The sequence below is a fragment of the Pholcus phalangioides genome, unplaced genomic scaffold (assembly GCF_987345545.1).
Source record: "Pholcus phalangioides strain wild (caught in Gottingen) unplaced genomic scaffold, Ppha-v1.0 ptg000010l_1, whole genome shotgun sequence".
NCBI classification, from domain to species: domain Eukaryota; kingdom Metazoa; phylum Arthropoda; class Arachnida; order Araneae; family Pholcidae; genus Pholcus; species Pholcus phalangioides.
This window is the reverse complement of record NW_028301603.1, coordinates 11,917,875-11,941,401: the sequence shown is the minus strand read 5'-3', so window position 1 is coordinate 11,941,401 and position 23,527 is coordinate 11,917,875. Positions and strand designations below refer to the sequence as shown.

At 39.7% G+C, this 23,527-nt stretch overlaps 1 protein-coding gene across 2 annotated transcripts in view; it reads left to right on the top strand.

Moving 5' to 3' along the window:
• The window catches only part of LOC149080928 (endothelin-converting enzyme 2-like), a 312,513-nt gene extending 293,607 nt beyond the window's left edge, over nt 1-18,906 (top strand). The window contains exons 18-21 of one of the 2 annotated variants that reach the window (XM_089237622.1): nt 3,802-3,867; nt 8,775-8,870; nt 13,252-13,325; nt 18,298-18,906. In XM_089237622.1, coding sequence (XP_089093748.1) covers nt 3,802-3,867; nt 8,775-8,870; nt 13,252-13,325; nt 18,298-18,400 — 339 coding nt within the window. In that variant the 3' untranslated portion in view covers nt 18,401-18,906. Of the gene's footprint in view, nt 1-3,801; nt 3,868-8,774; nt 8,871-13,251; nt 13,326-18,297 lie in introns of those variants that run through there. The other variant, XR_016193399.1, reaches the window with a different exon arrangement.
• Nucleotides 18,907-23,527: the final 4,621 nt, after the last annotated feature.

Genomic DNA, 23,527 nt, shown 5'->3' with positions numbered 1-23,527 from the left:
TGTTGTTTTTTTTTTCACTAATTCTGAAATTATTTGGTTTCAAAAATTCAAAAATTAATTCATTAAGTAATTCTAGATTATCATTAATTTGTTCTGAAATAATTTCTTTCATTAGTTTTGAAATTTTTTTCATTAGTTTTGAAACTTCTTTCAATAATTCCGAAACAATTTATTTCACTCCTTCTAGAATTAAGCGTTCTTCTATGTGTTATACCATTTTCCGAAAATGATCGGCGGGCCCCCACAAAAAGCTCGGAGGGCCAAATGTGGCCCACGGGCCATTCGTTGAAGACCTTTGATGTACAGAAAGGTCCCTCCGTAATGAAGTTATTGTTTGCAGAGAGGATTAACCCCTTGAGGGGCACTATATGAAAAAAAAAAATATTTTTGGCCGAACTAACTTCATATACTTGATACATAGGACTCATATAAATATGTTTTGCAACTATTCTTATATTTTCATCAAAATCCAGCGAGCAGCAATTGGTCGCACAGCGAGGACACCGCCCACCTAGAACACGGAAAGCTTCCCTAGGGTGTAATGCAGGAAAAGCAACATTCCGTTTAAAAAAAATCCTTTCCCACCGATTTTGTAGGCCAAAATGATCAACTTAAGCATATTAATAGCCGGTACATCGCTTTCAATGAGATGCCAGTGCAAATTTGTTCGAAATGCCAAATTTTCTGTCAGTGACACTGAAAAAAAGAATAAGACATTGGTAGAATTTCCTGAGATGGTCCCATTTCATCCTTGAAATCTGGGTTTTGGTTTTTGCTTTTTTCTCCCGAACCATATGAAGTTATCGAGAAGATCCAGGCATTGGGTAGAGTATACATCAGCATCATTTTCGTCATAATCCATGCAGTAAGCTTTGTTCTTTGTCTGGGGTAATTTCAGATGCATTAGACTCCGAATCAGTTATAGGCGTTTCACCAACGATAAATGCACAATAATTGTGGGAGGGGGGCTCAAGGCTAAAGAAACTCCAGAAACTAAAATTAAAGCAATAGAGAGAGAGCAGAGAAAGTAGTCTCGTCAGCAGCCAACTCTAAAACCACTAGAATGAAAGAATGGTTATGTGCGGGTCAAAAAATAGTATATATTGTGTCTTCCATTCAACCCCGAAACTCCTCCACAAATACACATCTGAGGTGTTTCAACACCATTGCTGCTTTCAACACCCATTTTCTAGTAAACAATAAAGAGGAGAGAAAATGAAGGAAAAAACAAGGTCGCTTCGTCTCAAGGTTTCACACTGACGTCACTTGGTGTATCACATTGCTCTAGGTGTGCTCTAGGCTCAGTATGGAGAACCACCTTTTTAAAACTTCCACAATTTGATTTTAAACTGTTCTTAAGTTTATTGAATGGCTTGATTTCAACAAATAGAGCAAAATCTATAAAAAACCATCCACAATTTTTGAAGAAACAATTTTGTTTTATTAGGAAATAAATTTTAAAACAAGTACCATATGAAAATAGAGAAAATGGCGGATTTTTTTTACCTGTAACCCTCTGTGGCAGTGTTTCTCAACTTTTTTAGTCCAAAGTCAGATGGGGTCGGATGGGGTGGTGATGATGGGTCTTCACCCTGGATCCATGCCTTCCTTGGGCTAGAGTTCAGTGAGCTTCTTTCTTGTGGGATTCTATCAACGCCATCTATAGCTAGGTATAGCGAACTGTTGGTTCTATGCGTGGTCGGCTGGACACCACGAGTTTCTGGGCAGAGTGTGATTTTCTGCTCCCTCCCTTCCCACTTAGCTGGTAGTAACAATTTGCACATTTACATACTTACATTTGAAAATCTTTTTTTTTTTTTCTTTTCTTTTCTTCAAACCGAGCACAACTCAGGTCTATCGCCATGGGCAATTTACTACCTAGTGAGTTGTGCCGGAAGTGTAAGTATGTGTACCTAACAGTCTGAGTGCGTATCTAGTGCTGTGTATGATTTTTCAGTGCTGCCATTCATATCTCAGAAGTGAAGTGTAATGACCGCGAATATTTGTACTGTACTGTTTGTAGGACTGTTGCTCTCTGTGGCGAGACGTTTTAACGGGGAGATCGGCTCGCATTTGCGCCTTGAAGCATTTGAAAATCATAGAACCAGATCTCATCGTGTTGACTCCCCCCCCCCCCCCCACCATGGAGATGAGACCCCCGGGCTATATGGGAATATGGGTTAAGATGGCCCTGGTTCCATGGACAACTCTGCTGAATTATGAAAGTAATCACATTTTTGCCCACCATATTTCACTTGGAGGCTTTATTTATTAGTTCACAGTTCTCGGTGGCGACTCTCCCACTTGTCGTGGCTCCCTCTTTTCATCTGATTTTCTCCAGTGGTCTCCCCAGGTTGAAAAATCCTGAGTACTCTGTCTCACCACGACAGATGGCGGCTTCTCAACATTCTCTCGCCAAAAGTCCCCTGCTTTCCCTAAAAGAAGATGGAAGAACAATGCGACTTACTTACTCTACCGGAAAAACATTTCTAGCCTGATTGTATGGCGATCTGACCGGAGTTGGCTGCAGTGCAAAGAATGCCATGTCCGGGAAATTTACAGAAAACTTATTTCCCGATGTTTCAATCTCACATCTGTGACGTGTTTCTTCAGAGATTTAGTAACGCTTACGTCTCTTCAGCAAGCGAACGAAACGCTTTTCTTATTTGCTGCAGGTACGCACATTCGGAAATACTGAACCAAACCTCGTAGGCGTGGTTTCGTGCGCGTATGCAGGTAATTCTAATGCGCATGCTTGAATTTTTACCTGCCTGCAGAAACTTCCCGTTGCTGGGAGATCGGTGATAAATAAAGAAGTTTAAGTGAGCACCGTTGCATTTTTGATTTTGACAAAATGTCAAGAAAGACTTGAGCACACAACGCTACTGCGCTACATTTTGTGTGAAGCTTTGTGATTCCCGAGTGGAAACAATCCGCAAGATTCAAAAGACCTTCGGAGAGTGGCACAACCGCTTCAAAGATGTAGACCCTTAACATCCAGAACTGAGATCGTTATTAACTGAGTGAGGACTCTGGTGATGCAGGGTCATCGAATTTCGTTCAGAGAACTTGCAGACGAAGCGAACATTAACATTGGATCCATTCATTCCATTTTGACAGACTATTTCGTTTTCAGGAAATGCATTGTCGAAGTCCTGCTGGCCATCTTCTTTGACTCCAGTGGCGTAGTTCATCAAGAGTACGCACCGCTCGGTACAACCTCCACCAAGGAGGACTGCCAAGAGGTTCTGCGTCGTAATTAGCAGCTCCTTCACGATTAATGCAATGGGGTTGTGTTGAAGTTTTTCCTGCCATTTTTTGTCAAAAAAGGAAAATGTAACTGTACTTACTTACTCTTCCGTATTCATCACCGGTCTGCCAGCAACAGGCAGGTAAAAATTCAAGCATGCGCCCTAGGATTACCTATATACGTGTGCTGAACCACGCCTTCATTGGTTCACGATGCACGAAAAATTATTGGTCGGGTACTTTTTAATAAACTTCGTATTGAATCAATGTACACTATGTCCTAGTCAATTGATATATTCATTGTAGGTTTGGTGACCGTTCTGTAGGGCATGTTGTCTGTGCCGTCTTAACGTATGGGTCAACCCGGGAACGGCCAGGGGCCTTAAGAGAAGAGGGGACTCATAAAAAAGAGAAATAGTTGAATTTTTCAAGAATTTTCCAAGTAGGGCTTCAGAAAAATCACTTAGCCCGGGGGCCCATGATGTTTTTAAGACTAATGCCCTGCATATTGTCATGGATTTTTAACAGTCGATGTTTTTTTTTTCATTGTAGATAAATGGCAACCAAACGGTCGATGACAATATATGTGACAACGCTGGACTTCAACAAGCTCACGCAGTAAGATAATCAATTTCAATGTTGTTTTCTTACCTATAGATTAAGCGTTGTGAGAAATCGGGAACTACACTTTTTGCAGCTCAAGAGCAAATAATATTTTTCAGGCCTCTACAATATCGGTATGCATGTAACATGACCCCTCAACGGAGAGGCTAACAAAGCTCTATCCTGGAAGCCTGGAAATGGACCCTTTCCAATTTTTTCCCCCTATAAATAATAATCACTAAAAATCAATGATATCAAACATTGAAGATCTTCGATAGAGGTAGGAGGGGCATGTCTCAAAATCTCTGGAATAATTTCGGAATTTCAAATGAAGAAAATAATATCAGAATTAATGAAAATTTGCAATTAATGAAGAAAATAATTTAAGAATCAATTGAAGGTATCAATTCAAGAAGTGCAGGAAATAATAATTTTAGGAGGAAATAATTTTAGAATAATAATTTTTAAAATTCCAAATTTCCAATTCATTCTGAAATTATTTTATTAACTTCAAATTCTGAAATTATTTTATTACCTTCAAATTCTGAAATTATTTTATTACCTTCAAATTCTGAAATTATCATCAACTTCAAATTCTGAAATTATCATCAACTTCAAATTCTGAAATTATCATCAACTTCAAATTCTGAAATTATCATCAACTTCAAATTCTGAAATTATCATCAACTTCAAATTCTGAAATTATCATCAACTTCAAATTCTGAAATTATCATCAACTTCAAATTCTGAAATTATCATCAACTTCAAATTCTGAAATTATCATCAACTTCAAATTCTGAAATTATCATGACCTTCAAATTCTGAAATTATCATGACCTTCAAATTCTGAAATTATCATGACCTTCAAATTCTGAAATTATCATGACCTTCAAATTCTGAAATTATTATCAACTTCAAATTCTGAAATTATCATTAACTTCAAATTCTGAAATTATCATTAACTTAATATTCTGAAATTATCATCAACTTCAAATTCTGAAATTATCATTAACTTCAAATTCTGAAATTATCATTAACTTCAAATTCTGAAATTATCATTAACTTCAAATTCTGAAATTATCATTAACTTCAAATTCCATGTATAGATTCTGAAATCATTTTCATTCATTTCGAATTTTTCATTTATTCTAAAATTAATTTTTTTTCAGGTCATTATGAAATTATTCTCTTCTGTTGATTCTGAAATTATTTATCTCATTGAATACGAACTTTCATTAATAATGAAATTATTTTCCTCAATTAATTCTGAATTCTTATTATATTTCTGAAATTTCATGTGTGAATTAATTCTGAATGAAAATTTATTTTGAAATCGCATCTTTCATTAAATTCTGAATTTACATTGAATGAATTTATTTTTCCCTCATGTAAATTCCGATATTACTGATATAACCTAACTAATTGTGAGAAAAACTCCTTAATTCAGAATGAATTGACAAAAGAAATTTCATCATTAATGATAACTCATATACAGGGTGCTGCATATCGAACAACACGCACTGCATTTTACTGGCGAGCCGTTGATCCTAAAGCACAGGTCTTCAACCTCTTTTCCAGTCGCGAGCACTGCCTGTACCAAACCCTCCTTGGTCCTACTTGTCTAATCTAGGACAATGTTTCTCAACCGCCGGGCCGCGAATGATCAGCCGTTTCATTTTTCGTCGTTCATTTGCCGTTGGTCTTGTGTGTGACTGGGCCTTCCACTCGCAAAAATGAATGAAACTGGGCCGTGGACTTGCCAAGGTTGAGGACCACGGATCTAAGAGGCTCTGTAGCCATCGTCAAAAAAAGAGCACCCTTAGGGGGTCATTCAAGTGTTACGTCAGCATCGATGGGGGCGGGGGATTGAACGATGCTTACGTCATCAATAACTGTTTATGGAATTATGAAATATTCTTAATGGCATCTCTTTACTCTGTGTGCCAAAAACCAGAGCGAAACCTTTCCCTAATTTGTGGGCACTTGAACTAACACTCTCCCCACTGATAAGTCCTCCATAGAGCAGCTTTAGTGATCTCGAAATGTGTCCGGGCCGCTTAAATGTTCTAGAAATGTCGCGCGTCACTCAAGTGATTCGTAAACATGCGGGAATGTGCCGCGCTTTAACTTGAGTGATGTAGAACTGCGTTGGGGGGAGGGGGACGCTTAAATGCTCTAAAACTGCTCTGGAGCTGTTCCGCGGGTCACTTAAATGATGTGCGAATGTGCCAAGGCCCCACTTGAATGATCTGAAAATGTGCCACGGGCAACTTGAATGCTCTGGAATTGTGCCACGGGTCACTTAAGCATTCTGTAAATGTGCCGCTTATACAGTTCCTTTGTATAATATTAAGTTTGAGGTTGCGGGTCACATCAGTTAACTCCAAGGGCCATGGGTAGCTAACCCATGGCCCTTGGAGGGCGCAATTATAGGACGGGTTGCCATGAATTTCTTAAAGAGAAATTTTGAGTCCTTTCCCTTCAAATAGCATTGAAATTGACAGAAATTGATTATAATAACACATAAAGACATTCCCTTTGTAAATTTTAACTTTTTTTAAAATAGTTTTTGCATCAAAAAAATAAATTTTGTATAAAATAAATTTTTGATCGCCAGAGTGAAAGGCTCGCCCCCTCCCCCCTCGCGTACGTATCTGATCCCAATTCACGTTAGGAGGTGGGGGGGGGGCAGAACTGACGAGATTTTGCTGACGGGGGGAGTCAAAAATTGGATAAAAATCTGCTGATGTAATACCTGAGCGCACCCCCCTCCCCCCTTCGGCACACGAATCGTCCTGATTGCAATGCATTAATGCGATTTGTGCAGGATGTGTTTAATTGGAACTATGATTAAGTGCTCGCGAGCACGGAATCGGACACGAGCATCGAGCGCTCTGGGTACTTCGGGGGGGGGGGGAAGGCACCATAGTGCTCGCGAGCGACGGGTTGAAAATGGCCTGTCCCAGAGGCATACTTCCAATCTGAAAAAATATCGAACGTCTAGGACTCAGATACGTCATTCATGTTGCAAGTTGTACCAACTGCTTAAATGGAATTACCATGTTAAAAAATTAGAAAAAAAGTAATAATATTTGTTTAAATCTGCCATTCGTTACGAGTAAATTTTTTATTAAGTTAATTTTTAATCTAAATTATCTCTCAATAATTAATGATTCAAGAATACTACGGTGCAGAAAAGCAGTAGTACTTCTCTTCTCGGTTTTCGGTACTCGGTCAGAAAATGGGTTTTCTGTGGTTCCCAACTTAGAGGCGGGAATCCGATCTCCCCTTTAAAAAGTCTCACCCACGGAGAGCAACAGACCTACAAACGTAATTAGATCCTTACACTTCACTTCTGAAATATAGGTGGCAGCGCTGAAAAAGATCAGACACATCACTAGATACGCATTCCGACTATTAGGTACACACACACTTACACGTCCGGCACAACTCGCTAGGTAATTAAATTGCCCATGGATGGCGATAGACCTGAGTTGTGGGCTCGACTTGAAAGAAAGTAGGCTACTTCTCTTAAGTAGTAAGTACCACCTACAACTATAATCACAACCCTATTGCAGCCCAGGGTGGAATGATGGGTAAATTAGTGAAATTGGAGGGAGACAGCAAAATTCATGTAAAAAGGGTTAAAGTTCCCGTACTCTGGGTAGATTTTGCTCATCCGAATACAGTCCGAATTTTCAGGATATCTTAATGAAATTTATGCAATAAAAAAAATTCCCATTTTCGACCACCAGGTGAATAAGTGTCGCTTTTTTAAATTGAATTTTCCTTTTTTTTTTCCATCCTTCATATAGCGTATATACCCAGTTCCAATGGAACACGTCCACCAGAACAGGCGCTACATAGGTCTGAATAGTGACACTGCTCAGACCTATGAAGCACCCGTTCTGATGTAGGTATTCCATTGAAACTTAGTGTATAGTTAGTTAGTAGCTAATGCACCATGGATGGAAAAACATGTAAAACGAAATAAATAGCTCCACGTAATTCACCTGGTGGCCGAACATCGAACTATTTCTTCAATTTCATAAATCTCTCTCCCATGGTTTCATTGAGATATCCTGAAAATTTGGCTGTATTCGAATGAGTAAAAACTACTTTAGCTTTAACTACACAGGGTGATTATAATTAAATTTACTTAATCCCCCCCCCCCACGTTGCCGCATTTGAATGGTGAAGCGTTTATCCTAGATGCATAGGCCTACTTCCTATAGAAAAATTTACCAAATAACATGTTTAGACCTAGGATACGTCATTCATGTTGTCTTATTTTTATTTTAATCACTTCACGATCAACGACGTAATGTTGCGTCCAAACGCTAGTGGTTCTGCTTTTGGATAGGACAAGGTTACCATATTTATCGCCGATTCATCAAAAAAATAGAGATGATCCGAATTTGTTGCAAATCGCTTGTAAGCGAATTGGTTTGTAACTATACAACTCCTTGCAATATGAATGACAAATCTGTGGTCCACGTTTTATTTAGATACTTTTTCCCTAATTGGAAGTATGTCTCTGGGACCAACGGTTCGTCTGTAATTTGCGGTTCGTACTGTGAAAGTCGATATATTGGAGTTGCTGTTAAGCTCAAGATCCGGACCCTGTTTGCACATCCGTTAAGACGCCACTGTTGTTGCTATTTTCACTATTATGTGTCGTGTTGCTCCAACTCGGGTGCTTTCAATTTTTTCATACCCAATCTGAGTACAAATGATGATATACGTCGTATGGTGTTCTGATAACGTTCCAAACTATTTTTAGTTTGGAACGTTAAATTATTAAACGTTATTGCCAAAGTATTTTTTAGTTTGGATATGCAATGAGTGTACATCAGATGTGTGTACATATTATGATACTATATATGTTGCTTTGTACGACTGTATATTTTTATTATCAACAGGCGTACATCCAGTACGTGGAGAAGAACGGCGAAGAACAGATGCTACCCGGAATAAGTTACACCAATGAGCAAATATTTTTCTTGCAATACGCTCAGGTAACGTATCAAAATCTAAATTTATTTACTTATTTATTTATACAACATTGTTCGGCCGAGGCCTATACAAGAGGGTGATGGGATTTGACAAAGGGCGATTGAGGCTGCATACAAAATCAGAGATTGAAATAGTCAACAGAATTTGATGGAAGGTTCCAATCAGTAATTCTACCGGTAGGGGGGGGGGGATGAATTTGAAGCAATCTGTGGATGCAAAAAAAATGTTTTCAATTGTTGGGAGTGATTGAGTCCATTGGAAAAATTCGAAGATTTGATTAGAATGTGGTTTATAGAGTCAAAATAGCCGTGGATAATTTTGAGAAGTAATGATAAACGAGCGTCATATCTACGGGAGGTACTGCATGCCCATACTGAGTTGGCCTCTGACCTTGACGCACGAAGGGAGGGTTCATTTTCCAAGAAGGGAAAACGGGGGGGGGGGAATCGCTAAAATAGCTCAAAATACGCCAGCGGAAAATACCAACCTACTCCTTTCCCCTGCGACCTTTTCACCGAAAGAAGATAAATAGAATCGCCCATCGTGACGTTTTATGACGTTTCATGACGTAGCCAGAGGCCAACTCAGCATGGGTGATACAAATACAAAGTGATACAAATACAACACCACAACAGGCAAATTGCCCAACGAGGTGGCTGACTTAAGAACATCATGGATCCCCGAGCCCTTTTTTCACCCTACCTACGAGCCCTACCTACTACTGCTACACTACACATGCACCCCGCCCACAACCCCCCGTGGAACCCCCAACGAATCGGTACATGCGGGAATGTGCGTGTACGTGTAGTGAAACCTGACGTGAAGTTTTTTTTGTTTCTCTGTAATGCTTGTTATGTGTAGTGCTGCCATCTGCCACCAGTTTCTCAAACTATGAGTGAAGTGTTATGATTGAATGATTTTTCGTTGTAGGGCTGTTGCTCTCTGTGGCGAGACTTTTTAACGGGGAGATCGGCTCGCATTTGCGCCTTGAAGTTGGGAACCACAGAAAACCAACTTCAGCCGACCACCACTGTGGGGTTCGAACCCGGATCCTCGCATCGCGAGTCCGTCACTTATAACCACTCGACCACCACAGCGGCAAATGTGAGTTGTAATAAATACATACAATAACCCATACAATAAATGGGAGGATATTTAGTTGGTGTTTGAGCTGTGTGGTGGAAACAGAGGAAGACCAGCAGTTTAAAATAAAGCGGGTAGATTTATTTTGGATAGATTCCAGCTTTGTCTATACTGCTTTGTGTATGGGGATCTCAAATTTCGCAGGCATAGGAGAGGACAGGCAAGATATAAGTTTGGAAGCCTAGATGTCGGAGGTGGCGGGTGGAGTAGTTGAGGTTACGACGGAGGGGAAAAAAAATTTTGAAGGTATTTTTGATATATATATAATCCGTGTGGAGGTTCCGACGAAGGTATTTGTAATGGGAAACCTCTGTAATTAAAGATAATATTATTAACCCTTTGCGATCTGCAAATTTCTCTGATGGGAATACCAGCTAGTCGGAGCAAATTTAGCTTTTCGGAGTTATTTCTCCCGAAAAATGTGCTGCCTTTTGACCAATTTTTCCCACGAGTTACCATCACTGCTAGCCTCGTTCGCCGTGCCGCTCCGCCAGGCGATCATGAATGACATGCCGTCAGGCTGCCACTATGGCGGCATCTACCGCAAAGGGTTAATTGAGTAAGGAAATTCGAGGGGAGATCTCTTTTACGGGATCTTTAAATCTACGCAAATTCTGTAGAGTATGGTGAGCTTATTAGAGAATTTTATTACAGAACGAAATTTAGATTATAAATTCCTATTTAGTTCCCTACAGGGCGTCCCATAATAATGAGACGCATTTCAAGCGCAAGTATCTTCGACGAGGATCATCATTTTTACATCAATACCCCTGTATAAAACACCATTTTGGTACTTATGCAGGGTGTAACTAAACTAATAGTCAAGGGTGATAGAAAACTCGTCAAAAAAACTGCTTTCACTTCACAATGTGGGGGTCGGCAAGCAAGCGGAGAACTGTGAGTGAGCACGTTTCCTTGAGTGAATGAAACGTCGCCTTTCGCAGAATCCGCCATTTAGCTGCTATTCGTTGGCAGAAATGCAACAATATTCGAGTGTATAGAGGCCGATATGCACCTCCTTTACTGGCCTGCAAACGGCAACGCCGTAGAAGCGGTTACTTTTTTTTTCTTCTTCTTGTTCTCCAGCGTGGCTTCGTTAACCGCTTATATCCCTCTTTGGGATAGAGTGGGAGCCATGTTTTCTGGTTTGGTGGTGGCGGTAAGACTTAACCGGGAGCGATTTTTGAACAGGGCGGTACCTGATCGGAGATCATTTCAAAGCTTGCACAGGGAACTCGTGGATACGGGATCGTTCCTCGCCCAAGCACATGACACAGATCGAGCAAGAAGCGCGAGAACGGTAAATCTGATAGAGGCAATCCTTATTGCAGTGGACGACTAGCCTAAACGAATAGATCGTGACCAAGACGTCGACCATATGACGATATTGCGTGAAGAGAATGGTTACACCCTCCACCATCTCCAACCGGTCCAGACCTTAAATGATACGGATTTCCCAGAACGTGTAGCATTTGCACTCTGGTTCTTGCAGCGGGGCATACTGCAGCCGCAGTTTGCAGCATCTGTCCTGTTTACGGACGAGGCTACGTTCACATGTGAGGTTGGCATATTCAATATGCACAAAATTCATGTGAAGGGCCACAGTAAATCCGCGTGCTACACGTTCGAGATTCCGTCAGCAAAGATTCTCCGTGAATGTGTGTGTGTGTGCGTGTGGATTTTTTTTACCACGCAAAGGTGCCCTCTCGTGGCTCACCGACCCCACATTGTGTGGTGAAAGTTGTTTGTTTTGGCGAATTCTATCACCCTTTATACAGTTTCTGACCATCAGTTTAGTTACACCCTGCATATTTCACTGTCTAATTTTTCTTTGGCGATTGCTAAATTGTGTGCCACAAGCATGGGGTCAGTGCGAGGTGGAGGTGCCATGAGTTATGTTATTGAAGATAAAAACTGCTTCGAAAATATTGGCTGGGACAGTTATTTCTAATCGGTGATTCGCGACGTTTCAGGTAATGGTGGACAACATCGCCGAACAAAGTGGACAATATCGCTCCCGTGGTGGGCGATGGAATGGGTTCGGGGGGGGGGGGGTAGAAGCTGCGGGTATAGCATAGGATCCTACGGATTTGCTTGAGTTGGGGGGGGGAATGAGAAAAAAAATTTCTCTGAAGAAGGAAGCGGTAGAACAAAATTTTTGGGGAAACTATGAGGGGAAACTATTCTATAATATCAAATCACAAACTTGAAAAGGGCCCGTTTCTATGCAACGGAAATCGGTAACGATTTTGGGTGAATTCTTCATTTAACTCTTGATTGTATCGGAAACCGTTTCATCAGGACCAAATTATGTGTATGTACCGGGAGACGTGCCCCCCCCCCCCAAACATCCTGCAGCAGGTCCCTAGGCTGGTCTAACTGGCGGCTTCCCCCCCCCCATCCCCACCAGAAATCCGTCAAAGGATCCAAAGGTGCAATGCCACGTCCCCAGGGCGCGGCATTGCACATATACCTTCATGTGGAAGTTAAAAGGTTTCATTTCCAATGGCATTTTGACGGATCTCATTGTTTTCCTGCTGCTTTAACATTGAAAAATTTGCAATAGCTGAAGCCCAAGATATATCCAGTCTGGGGGGCCTATAAAAATCTGCGAATTCGGGGCCCTGGGATTTATTTGTTGGTAAAATTAATACAAGTGAAACTTTTTCGTGGTCCAACGGGGCTCCGGTCTGGGGATCCCCATTGAGAAGTTTGCTGGGGGGTACTTTATGAATCACGTTTGCTTTTTCCCCCTTTTATTATTGCGTAAGTTCGTCAGTAAGCTGCGCTTTGACTTGTCACTTTTCATAGCACTCTGATGAAGTGGGACGAAATAAGTAAGATATGTTGTGAAGAGAAAGGGGGAGGGTTGGTATCATAGGCGGAAAGGGGGGGGGGACAGAGCCTCTCTTGTACAATATAATTCCAAGCAATTCCTTGCAACTGTAATGTATTTTAACATAATTATTGTATTTCTAATGGCACGGTGAACGTAAAGTAGCACTTCAAAACTTGATGAACCATTAGGGAAAAAATCAGAATCTGTTCGAATCGTAAAGAACATCTGCATATTAATTAGTGTTTGTGAAATTGATAGGTATGACCGCAAACACTGGCCAATGACCTTCCAGATCGGAAATTTAGTGATCACTACTTGCCATTGAAATTCGATTATGAATAAGATCCCGATATCATGCCATGGAGGCTGAAGCTTTTTATTTATTTATATTTTCTGTCTAGATCTGGTGCGAGGTCGTGAGCAAAGAAGGCTACGAGAGATACGTCAAGGATGACCACAGTCCTGGCAGATACAGGTAACGAATATATCGATTCGTATAGAATAGTCCAGTTCTACCTAACACTGGCTTTTTGTGGGCCGAAAGGGTGGCCCATCGCCACCCACACAAGTTCGAAAGTTAGATCTTTTTGCTTAGGAGATCCTATAACTACTGTTTGAATTTGCAATTTCGTACGATTTTTTCAAAACTTTGAAAGAGTAGATGGAGATTGACTCTTTTGTTTTTCGAAAACTTGTTTTCGAGTTCGTTATACCGGAATCGCACAATACATTGTTGCTATGTAATGGATTGGAAAAGTTTTCATTATATCGAGATTCTCGCTATTCTTTATTACGGGATCCGACTCTGTATAGACAAAATGATTATTTATTCATTATTTAAAACAAGAAGAATATTGGCGAGTTTATACGTTATAAAATGGATGGGAAGAGGGCGTATCCAGCTTCACACCTAATGAGGTGTGACCTACAAATGTACCCATTATATAAACGTATAGAATATATATATATACTATTTTACAATAAACACTTTTAACAGCTGTTAAAATTTTGAGTAAAAATTGATAACTCAATCTATGTTATTGTTTATAAAATATCAACTAATTTTTTCTATGTTACGCTGATTTTTCTTTAAGTGTATTAGTCAAATACCAGTCATTGATTTCAATCGGAGAATTGTAACAGTTTGATTTGATAGATAGCAGCAAAAGCATTTCTAAGATTTCAAATTCAATGGTTTTTCCTCACGTAATGCAATACTATATTGCGGGAGGTCTTCAACGCATGGAACTCGGAGACTTTTTGAACATTTTCAGAAAATGATTGAACACAATGAAAAACGATTAATTCTAGAATTAATGAATCAAATAATTTCAGAATTAGTGGGAAAAAAAAACCAAAGAGAGAAATAATTTCGTATTTTCTGATAGAAATTAATTCACAATCAATAAGATAATTATTGCATAGTTATTGAAAGAAATAATTTCAGAATTACTGAAATAAATAATTATAAAATCTTTTGAATTGATTTGAGGTCGAATTTAATCTCAGAAATAATATAATCAGTAATTAATCAAAATCTTTTTCAGAGTTCGTGAAAATTTTATTTCAGAAGTAATCAAAATTGATAATTAATAAAATAAATAATTTCAGAATAAATATAAGTATTTTAGTCCCTGATTAACTCGGGGGGCCCCATTGGCTCCTTCTATTTACATGCCATTAAATTACAGTAGCTGACAGCAGGCAGTTTCAATTTGGCCCGCCGTGCCTGAAATGAAAGGATGAAAGACCCAAAATTTTTTCATAAGTTTACAAAATATTTACGTTTAGGGTCTGAGAATGACTGAATGTGTGTAAATACTTCCTAAATTTGGGCATGAGCCCGCATCTTAGGTCATATTCCTTATATACGTTTACGACAGAAGGCGTCACTACACCAAAAATGAACAACAATGTTTTTCCAACCAAAGCAGAACCTCTTTTAACGTGCAGAAGTCCGGACTGCGAAGCCCGAAGTTGGCCAGTTCGAGAATTGACCCGGCCAGTGCGTGAAATTCGGGCTTTCGTCTACCCCTATGTGCCGATTCCTATGTGATCCCTATGATTCAGGATCATTGCCACACATTCGCGTACATATATATATATATTTTTTTTTTTTGTGATAATTTTTTCGTAATTTATAATCAGCTATAGCTAACCGGAATTAATATGATTATCGGTTAGCTATGACAACCCCAACGATCAAAAGAATCTGAATATCGGTATCTTAATGATCCATATATATATATATACGGTTCGACATGTAAGGATTGACCGATGCCCGGCAAAAGCCCGAATTTCGGACATTGGGACAACTGGGCAGGCCAGTTCGAGAACTTCAGGCTTTGGCAGTAACATATACATTTTTTTGTTCCACCCATTTTGTTTGTTTCTGAATTGAAAAAGGCGTATATATTGCCTGATTATTCAATAAACTACCCCCTGGGCCGTCTTAACGAATCTCGGGTGAATAGGGGACATTCCACGATAATGGGATCAGGCGCTATGATGAATAGTAGGTGCCGCTTGCACAAATGCGTCATTTTTCCCACGCAGAAATTCGAGCAGTTAACCAGGGCCGCATAATTTTAAGGGCCCTCGACAAGAGCTTTTGTTTTTTTAAACGACTCCTATCTCGTTGAAATTCAAAACAAAGAACGGCTTTTTGAGTACCAGTAACAAGAACGTTTCCTTCTTTGAATGCCCTCCGGGTTTCGGGATTTTTAAGAGTTCCGTGGCGTTTTTGATCATGAGGAACCCCCAAACAAAGCTGTCACGGAATCCCAGTTGGAAAAGCGTGATTTATTCCGTGGAAGTTTTCAACCATTTTAATTCTTGATTGAGCGACCCATGCCATGGGATCAAGTAACATTATACTTTCGTGCATTTTTTTTAAAGCCGGCGGAACTAGAGACTTGACGTATATGATCAGCCTTGATAGTACAGTTAGTTATGTGATACTAATTGCTAATCAATTCAGTCTATCGAGTTCTAAAAATCAGTGGCGGATTTATAGGGCGACAGCAAATTTGACGGAATGTGTGGCCAAGAAAATTTGTAGAACGGGAGAAGGACGGAAAAGTTTGTGTATAACCCCCAAATAAATCCGCTTCTGCCGAGAAAGGAAGGGACTAGGTCACTGAGTGATCAAAAATGTGACCTACAGAGCGAGGGACCAGGTCAGTGAGTGAGCTAGATCGTGCGCAAGCACGTAAATGACCAACGGTGACCTAGAGAGTGAAAGCATATGCGAATGACTTAAAAAAAAAACAGAATGTGTAAACGTGAAAGTGATCGAAAGTGCGGCCTATAGAGTGAACTAGAGCAGCGTTTCTTAACCTTTTTGAGCTCGTGGCCCCCGACAGACCACATTTTTTTCTCGTGGTCCCCCCTACCCTCATCCAAGAGTGAGATACTTTCTATTTTTTTATTATGAATGAAATTTTAATAAATCAGGCCAATCTCTAGAATCCTGGCTAGGCACGGATTCAAATGATGGAATATCATATCTCCCATGAGTCAAATTATATGGTAAAAATGGGTCTGTGTAAAATACGGGACGATCCAACGAACATGCACAATAAATTGACTCTTCCGACACATCAACCGTTGCTCTGGCGGCCCTCCATACTAAGCTGGTACTATGATTTTCACGTGTAAGCTGTTCTTACATATGAAAATCATATAGTACCAGATCCCATATAGTGCAGTCCCTCTCCCTCCATTATAGACATGAAGACCCTGGTCATGCCCACATAGACCCAAGGGTTAAGATGCCCCTGGTTCTATGGGCGGATCTGATGAATTCTGAAAGCAGTAACATTTTCCAACCATGTTTCACTTTTAAAGCTTTTCTCTTCCCAGCTCTCTATGACTCCCTTCGCCACCTGCCGTGGATCACCTTTCTTCTGATTTCCTCCCGCGGCCCCCCTAGAATATCCCAGGACCGCAAGGGGGCCATGTGGCCCCAGGTTGAGAACCACTGAACTAGAGCATGTGCAAGCAAATGAGTGACTTACAGAAGTTGTGAGCATGGGAGTGACCAAAAGAGTGACTTAGAGATGCAGGTGTAATCGCAGGAAGGGAGGAGTGCCCAAACGGGTTAAAGCACATTGCGGCGAATTCTAAGAAAAGTAGTCAAGAAAATTAGATTAGATTAGGAGAAGAGTGACGAAATTGTGATTTAGCCCACAGGTGGAAAAATCACAAATGCGTCTCTGCTCAAAATACGGACATTTCCGCTGGTTCAGTGAAAATACGGTACAGAGACATTCAAAATACCAAAGTCTATTAACCCTAGATGGAGTTTCATTAATTAATCTTCTATATATATAAAATTGATTTTCTGTGTGTCTGTGTGTGTGTATGTTCTCTATACAAATCTACAATTTTAGATCGATCGTCGCCAAATTTTGCATACATACCAAATGGGACCCGACTTGAACGATAGGCTACTTTAAAATTTCGTCAGACCAGGGCAAATGCCCCAAATGGGCAAAAAACTGTCCGGCAACAATGGTTTTTGAGCCTCAACAATCACTTTCCGAACGTTTACTTTGGTTACCGTGGTTCCCTAGCGATGAGTTTCAGACGTGTATATGCCTTTACAACGGTTTGTCACTTCTTTAATCCTGTTAGTATATGTATAATAGTTTATGCCTTTATAATGGTTTGCCACATTTTCAATATACTCTCAGTAATGAGGCTTTTTGAATAGACGTCATAATCATCATCAGCATCGCTTTGAGAGTCAGGAAAAGGGTGATCCTCATAGAAATCAGTGCCAAAATTGTCGATTTTACTGTAGAAATGCGGAAATTAGTGGGATTTTCCGCCCCATCAATAATTTTAAAAATTGTATTGAATTCTCGATTTTTGAAATATTCAGTTCGCTTAGAGATATACGAAGCCCAGGAGATTAAATATGAAGTAATTAGCCAAACCTATACTTTTGAGTTGGATATTCGAGCAATATCATTGATTTCTCAACTATGAAAATTAATGTCTCCATATTGTCTCTTTTGATATTTATTTGCATAAATTCATGTGGGATAGGATATTTTAAAATTAGTTATGAGCCCGTGAAAAGTGCATCGAAAAAATTCCACAGCTTTAACTAAGGATTTTTGGAAGCTGGAACAGACACATGGATAACTTGAAGTTCAGGGGGGGGGGGGAGAATCGAAATACCTAGCGCCCCTTAAAAAAAGAAAAATATATATTCATTTCTACGTTTCTGTGTAAATCTAGATTTGTTTATTTCATGAATCGCGCAGGTCGCCATATTGGTTAACTTGGACATGGTTTGTATGTCCCTCAAGAAAAAGAGAGGGAGATATCACGTGATCCAAAAAAGCCTCATTAAAGAAAACCCGGGCAGCGCCGGGTATTATAGCTAGTCCTGTATAATTTAAACCGAAATTGATTCTCTTTGTATTGTATTTCAGGGCGAACGTTCCTCTCCAGAACTCGCCCCAGTTCTCGAAGGCCTTCAACTGTCCACTCGGAAGCCCGATGAACCCCACGAAGAAATGCCAGCTTTGGGGCTGAAAAAAACACCTGTGATAAATCATTTCAAAAAAAAAAAAAAAAAAAAGACCAAACAATACAAGACGGAGCTTCTTCGAGCACCAATATTACGCAACACATGTGAACCACAGACATGGGGAAACACGCGATACAAAGTTCAAATGGACAAGCATTTTGATCCAAAAAACGATAGATTCTTATCTATATTATTTAGTGTGGGAAAATTCGTCAAAGACAGTCGTTTTTAAACCGATATTTTCCAGAGGTGTTCAATCCGTATTATAAAGTGTAACAAAAAAAATGCAAATTGCAACCATTGTTTATGTGTATTTGGAATCAAAATGTCTATTGCTTTAAAAGCAACTAAAAGTGTTGAGAAGATGTAAAATAATGTTCAAGATATTATAGATGTTCAAAAAGTTGAGATGTTGAAAAATTTACAAAAAAATATTTCCCCCCCCCCGCCCTTAAAAAGAGAAAATCGTTAATTTATTACATTATTCCTATTATTAATTGTTCTGATGTTGTCCATGTGTGTATTCCATGTTTTTTTTGTTTCCTATTAAATGTTGTTGTAAAAATATACGTTTGATCTTGATTGTTTTCAATCCATCGTGTAAGTCGGAGGTCCTCAAAGTGTGCTCAAGCCGAGTCTAGGATGTTGATTATATGCCAACATAATGATCAGTTCGATTTCCAGACTTTACCCGATCATATTTGCGCAACTGTTGTGAGAGAGAGAGTCACCATTATGTTTACCGTTGGCGGAGAGGGGAGAACGCTGGTGAATGGTCACTGGATCGAAAATGCCGCAGCTAAATGGTGGCTAAGTTGGGCAGCACAACGATAGATAGAACCGCTCACAGTCCGGACTGATGAGCAACTTCCGTTACCTCAAAAGAGACAGGGTTGTGTCGGAAAAACTAGCAAAGATTAATAGTAGTGGGCCTCCGCGCTCGCAAGTATCAAATCACTCGCGGTCGTTCTCCATACGAATACAGCTATCAAGTCGATGTAACGTACAAGCCATTTGACTAAAAATGGATAGCTGAACCCATTGACCAGGGAGAAAGATTGCACGTGCGCTCAGTGTCACATAAGGGCTGGAGACCGCAGCTTGGGATTTCAAAAGAAGTGAGGAGAAGACTTGTGGGGCAACTAAGAGGATGAAGTTGGCATGTTGAGGTGGGAGATTCAAATGTTCTACTGTGACGGGAAACGAGCAAACAAAGCCTCAGTCCACAGTGCTGAGCAGTTTTGCTTCCCTTCCTTTTTACAGAATATGCATATACAGGGTGATCAGCGAATAAGCCCTTATTTCAAAATTAAATATCTCTACAACAAAGATCACTAGAATTATGTGGTAAACGGTACGTTTATTAGCAAACTTTTAATTTTTTAAAATTAAAAACTGGAGATTTTGGGGTTCCGAAAATCCTCATTTGTGTGAAGAGAAACCACTGCATTCGCCTAAAGTTAATGCATGGGCTGCGGTATGCGCCAGAGGCATTATCGGCCCCCTTCTTCGTGCGAGAAACGATTACTACTGAACGTTACGTTACAATTTTGGAACCATTTGTCAGCACACATGGCGCATACCGCAGCCCATGCAGTAACTTCAGGCGAATGCAGTGGTTTCTCTTCACACAAATGAGGATTTTCGGAACCCCAAAATCTCCAGTACAAGCCATTATTAAACCCAATTTTAAAAAATTTAAAAAAAAAACTAAATTTTCGAAATTTCTGTACAACATTCTTACAGTTTTGCTAATAAACGTACCGTTTACCGCATAATTCTATTGATCTTTGTTGTAGAGATATTTAATTTTGAAATAAGGGCTTATTCCCTGATCACCCTGTACATACACAGATGTGAAAACACGCAGAACCTCCACTGTGACGGGAATAATCAACCAGAGCCTCCGTTCACAGTGCTGAGCATTCACATTTGAATTGCTCACATATATTATTTACATAGCATATAATGTCATGCACAACGACATAGTGCAACATCTGGACCATGTCGTTATATATCGAAATGTCAGAGGAATATCAGATGTCATAACTACGATATAGAACGATTTCGCCCTATATGGTGCAAATCATTTATGATATTAATTGATCAAGTCTTGTGAATAATCTCTGTGATTCCATGTGAATAATCTTTGCTTCGAAGGACAATTTGGGACAATAAATTATTTTAGTATAGTTTGAAATACATAGATCAATATCGCGACACTGACAAAGATTTATATCAGATTCACGATATAGACCCGATATACATCTATCTTAGGAGACAGATCTTTATCCTGGATTTCACATAGATCTATATCGTGAATCTATACACAATTGTTGATACAACATCAAAATCATTCCATCAATTATAATTGAATCCATCTATTTATTATTTCTGCTCATGTTTTACCATACTTTGAGAATTTTTTTGTGTTGCGTATTTCTTATACTTTGTTCTATTAGCATAAATTAATAATTAATATACAGTCGAATCCCGTTATAGCGAAAACCTCGTTTAAACGATCACTTTTCTAATCCCCTTAAGTAAGTTTTCACAGGAACAATGAAAAAAACCTGGAATTCCCTTATTGCGAAATTTCGTTTTAACGAAGTGATTTCTCCGGTCTCTTGGAGTTCGTTATAACGGGATTCGACTGCATTACACAATACATTAAGTTTAATACATTAAATTTGTCTTTCTTTGTGTATACATACATGTCAGAGATGGGAAGACTTCAGGGTGTATGGGTTCAAACCCACCCACAGGAAAAAGCTACAGTTTTTTTTTTCTTCCAAAACGATGGGTGAGTAAGGCTACTGGGGAAAGAATGTGTATGTAAAACAGCTACTACTAAACCACGCATGCACCTCGTTCATATTCCTCTGCTGAACTTCTAACAAATTGGTACGTGTTGGAATGTAATGTGGGTGTCCCTGTTGTGAACTTGAGGTGCTTGTTTCTCTGTGTAATATGTTCGTTATAGTGCCGCCATCTGCCACCCATTTTTTTGAGCTGTGAGTGAAATGTAACGATTGATGATTTTACCGTTGTACGCCTGTTTCTCTCTGTGGCGAGGCATTTTATCGGCTTGCATTCGCCCCTACAAATTGGGAACCACAGAAAACCAACTTCAGCAGACCGACACCAGTGGCGACGGTGGGGAAGGTTCGAATCCGCGATCCCAGTGTACCCTCAATTTTGTGTCTCCTTGACCGCTGGTGGCCTTTCGGTGTTTAGTGCTCCGGGCGTCGCATCGCTCTTCAACCATGGCTCAAACCCTCTGGGGAGATCAGCTTATATCCCCTATGGGATATAGTCGGTTTCTAGTCCTCGCGATGAGAGTCCGTCACTATGACCACTCGGCCACCACAGCGGCATATATGTATGTAAAAGCAGCTGGTAAACAATGATTGAGGACTAGGGTTTGATATCTTCCGGAAGAAAAGAACAATGTAGTAAAAAATTATTGTTTATGATACATATATATACAATCCAAGGCTCACTTCAACTCACTGGTTGTGAAATAACATCAAATAAGTTTTGCAAATCTTACTTTAATATTAATTTAATTATGACATGCCGGTTAGTAAACGATTGCTAACGCATCTCGGATACGATGGGCATGTAAACAGCTGGCAAACTGAATGACAGCACTGGTAAATGGCTAGGACGAAGGGGCCCGCGGGTAAAAGACACCATCTATAGCAGGAAGCCTCCGCGCAAAGCTCGTGACGTCACTGAAGTAGTCCATTTCACCTATAGTAGATGGGTACACTGCAAAAAAAAAAGGCGGTAGAGGTATCGCATGCGTCGGCCTGCTATATCCAACGGCTACAGGTGAAGTGGACGACTTCAGTGACGTCAAAGCTTCGCGTGGAGGCTGCCTTTCTGATGTTGTAAAAGATGCGTAGGATGAGAGACGCACGAATGAATGATCGCTAGGACAGGGGAGCCACGGTGCCAAAGTTTCGAAAACCACTGGCGTGACTGATGCATTCTAACAAGTTACTAAACGTTGAAGGTATTTTTTGATTCATTCTTTTACAAACGGCAAATTTCAGGTCATTCCTACTGATGTGGACCTGTTTTGTTTGCCACTTGATTGCATCGAGACTACTCTTTAACAAGAAAGTCAGCTCGCACCAAACCTCGAAATAAACAAAACTTTCACACCACTGTGCAATTCCTGTTTTTAAAAAGCCCTTCTCAAATTAAACAATATAATATTACAGAAATTCGACTCGAGACCAAGAAACGTTGAAGACATATATTTAATAAAATGAGAAAAAAAATAATAATATATGTATAACCGAAACACTTGTAAGATATACACAGTTAACATTGTAAACTCTATATACTCATGTATATAATATATTGGAATCGTATAATAGATATGAATAAATAAAAGGATTTGTGCACACCACAAGCGGAAGACTATTGAACCATGGTCATACGTTTGTACTCCATAAGATGCCAAGTACATAGCTATTTGGGTGGCCCTTAGTTAAGTAATTTTCCGAACATTAGAATTTTGATGCTCCCCCCACCCCCACAAAGCGACTCTTAATCCAGCCTTTCACCCCGCCCCCACTAACCCTGTTCCATATCAACAAAGAAACAAAAAAACTGCGTGAAATTTTAGCTGAATATCCTCAAACGCCTTGACGTTGGAATACATAGTAAGCAATGTTAATACCCTATGCGCAATGATTAATTCTGATCAGCATACTCTTCCCTATCTCAACCACTCTTTTTCTTTTCAGAGAAATTTATGAGGACACATCCGGGCAACACCCCTAGCATAATGAAAATGAGTGAAATGTGTTAGGATTCAATAATACATACAATTTCGATGGGAGAAACATATTTTTATACACAGAGTGCACAGCAAGCAATGGTTATGGCATTTTACTGGTGGTTTTGTAACACAATTGACACATTTAAAAAGAAATACGATAAACATGTTGGGGTAATCGAGAAGCTATCCATACTTAGAATAAGACAATCATAAGTATTCTTTATGGGCGTTGTATAATATTTTATCATGTGTATATATTGTTTACAATTTGTGTTAATTGCATTTCTAATTGGGTTGCTGTATTTTTGGAAATATATGACATCCATATTTTTAT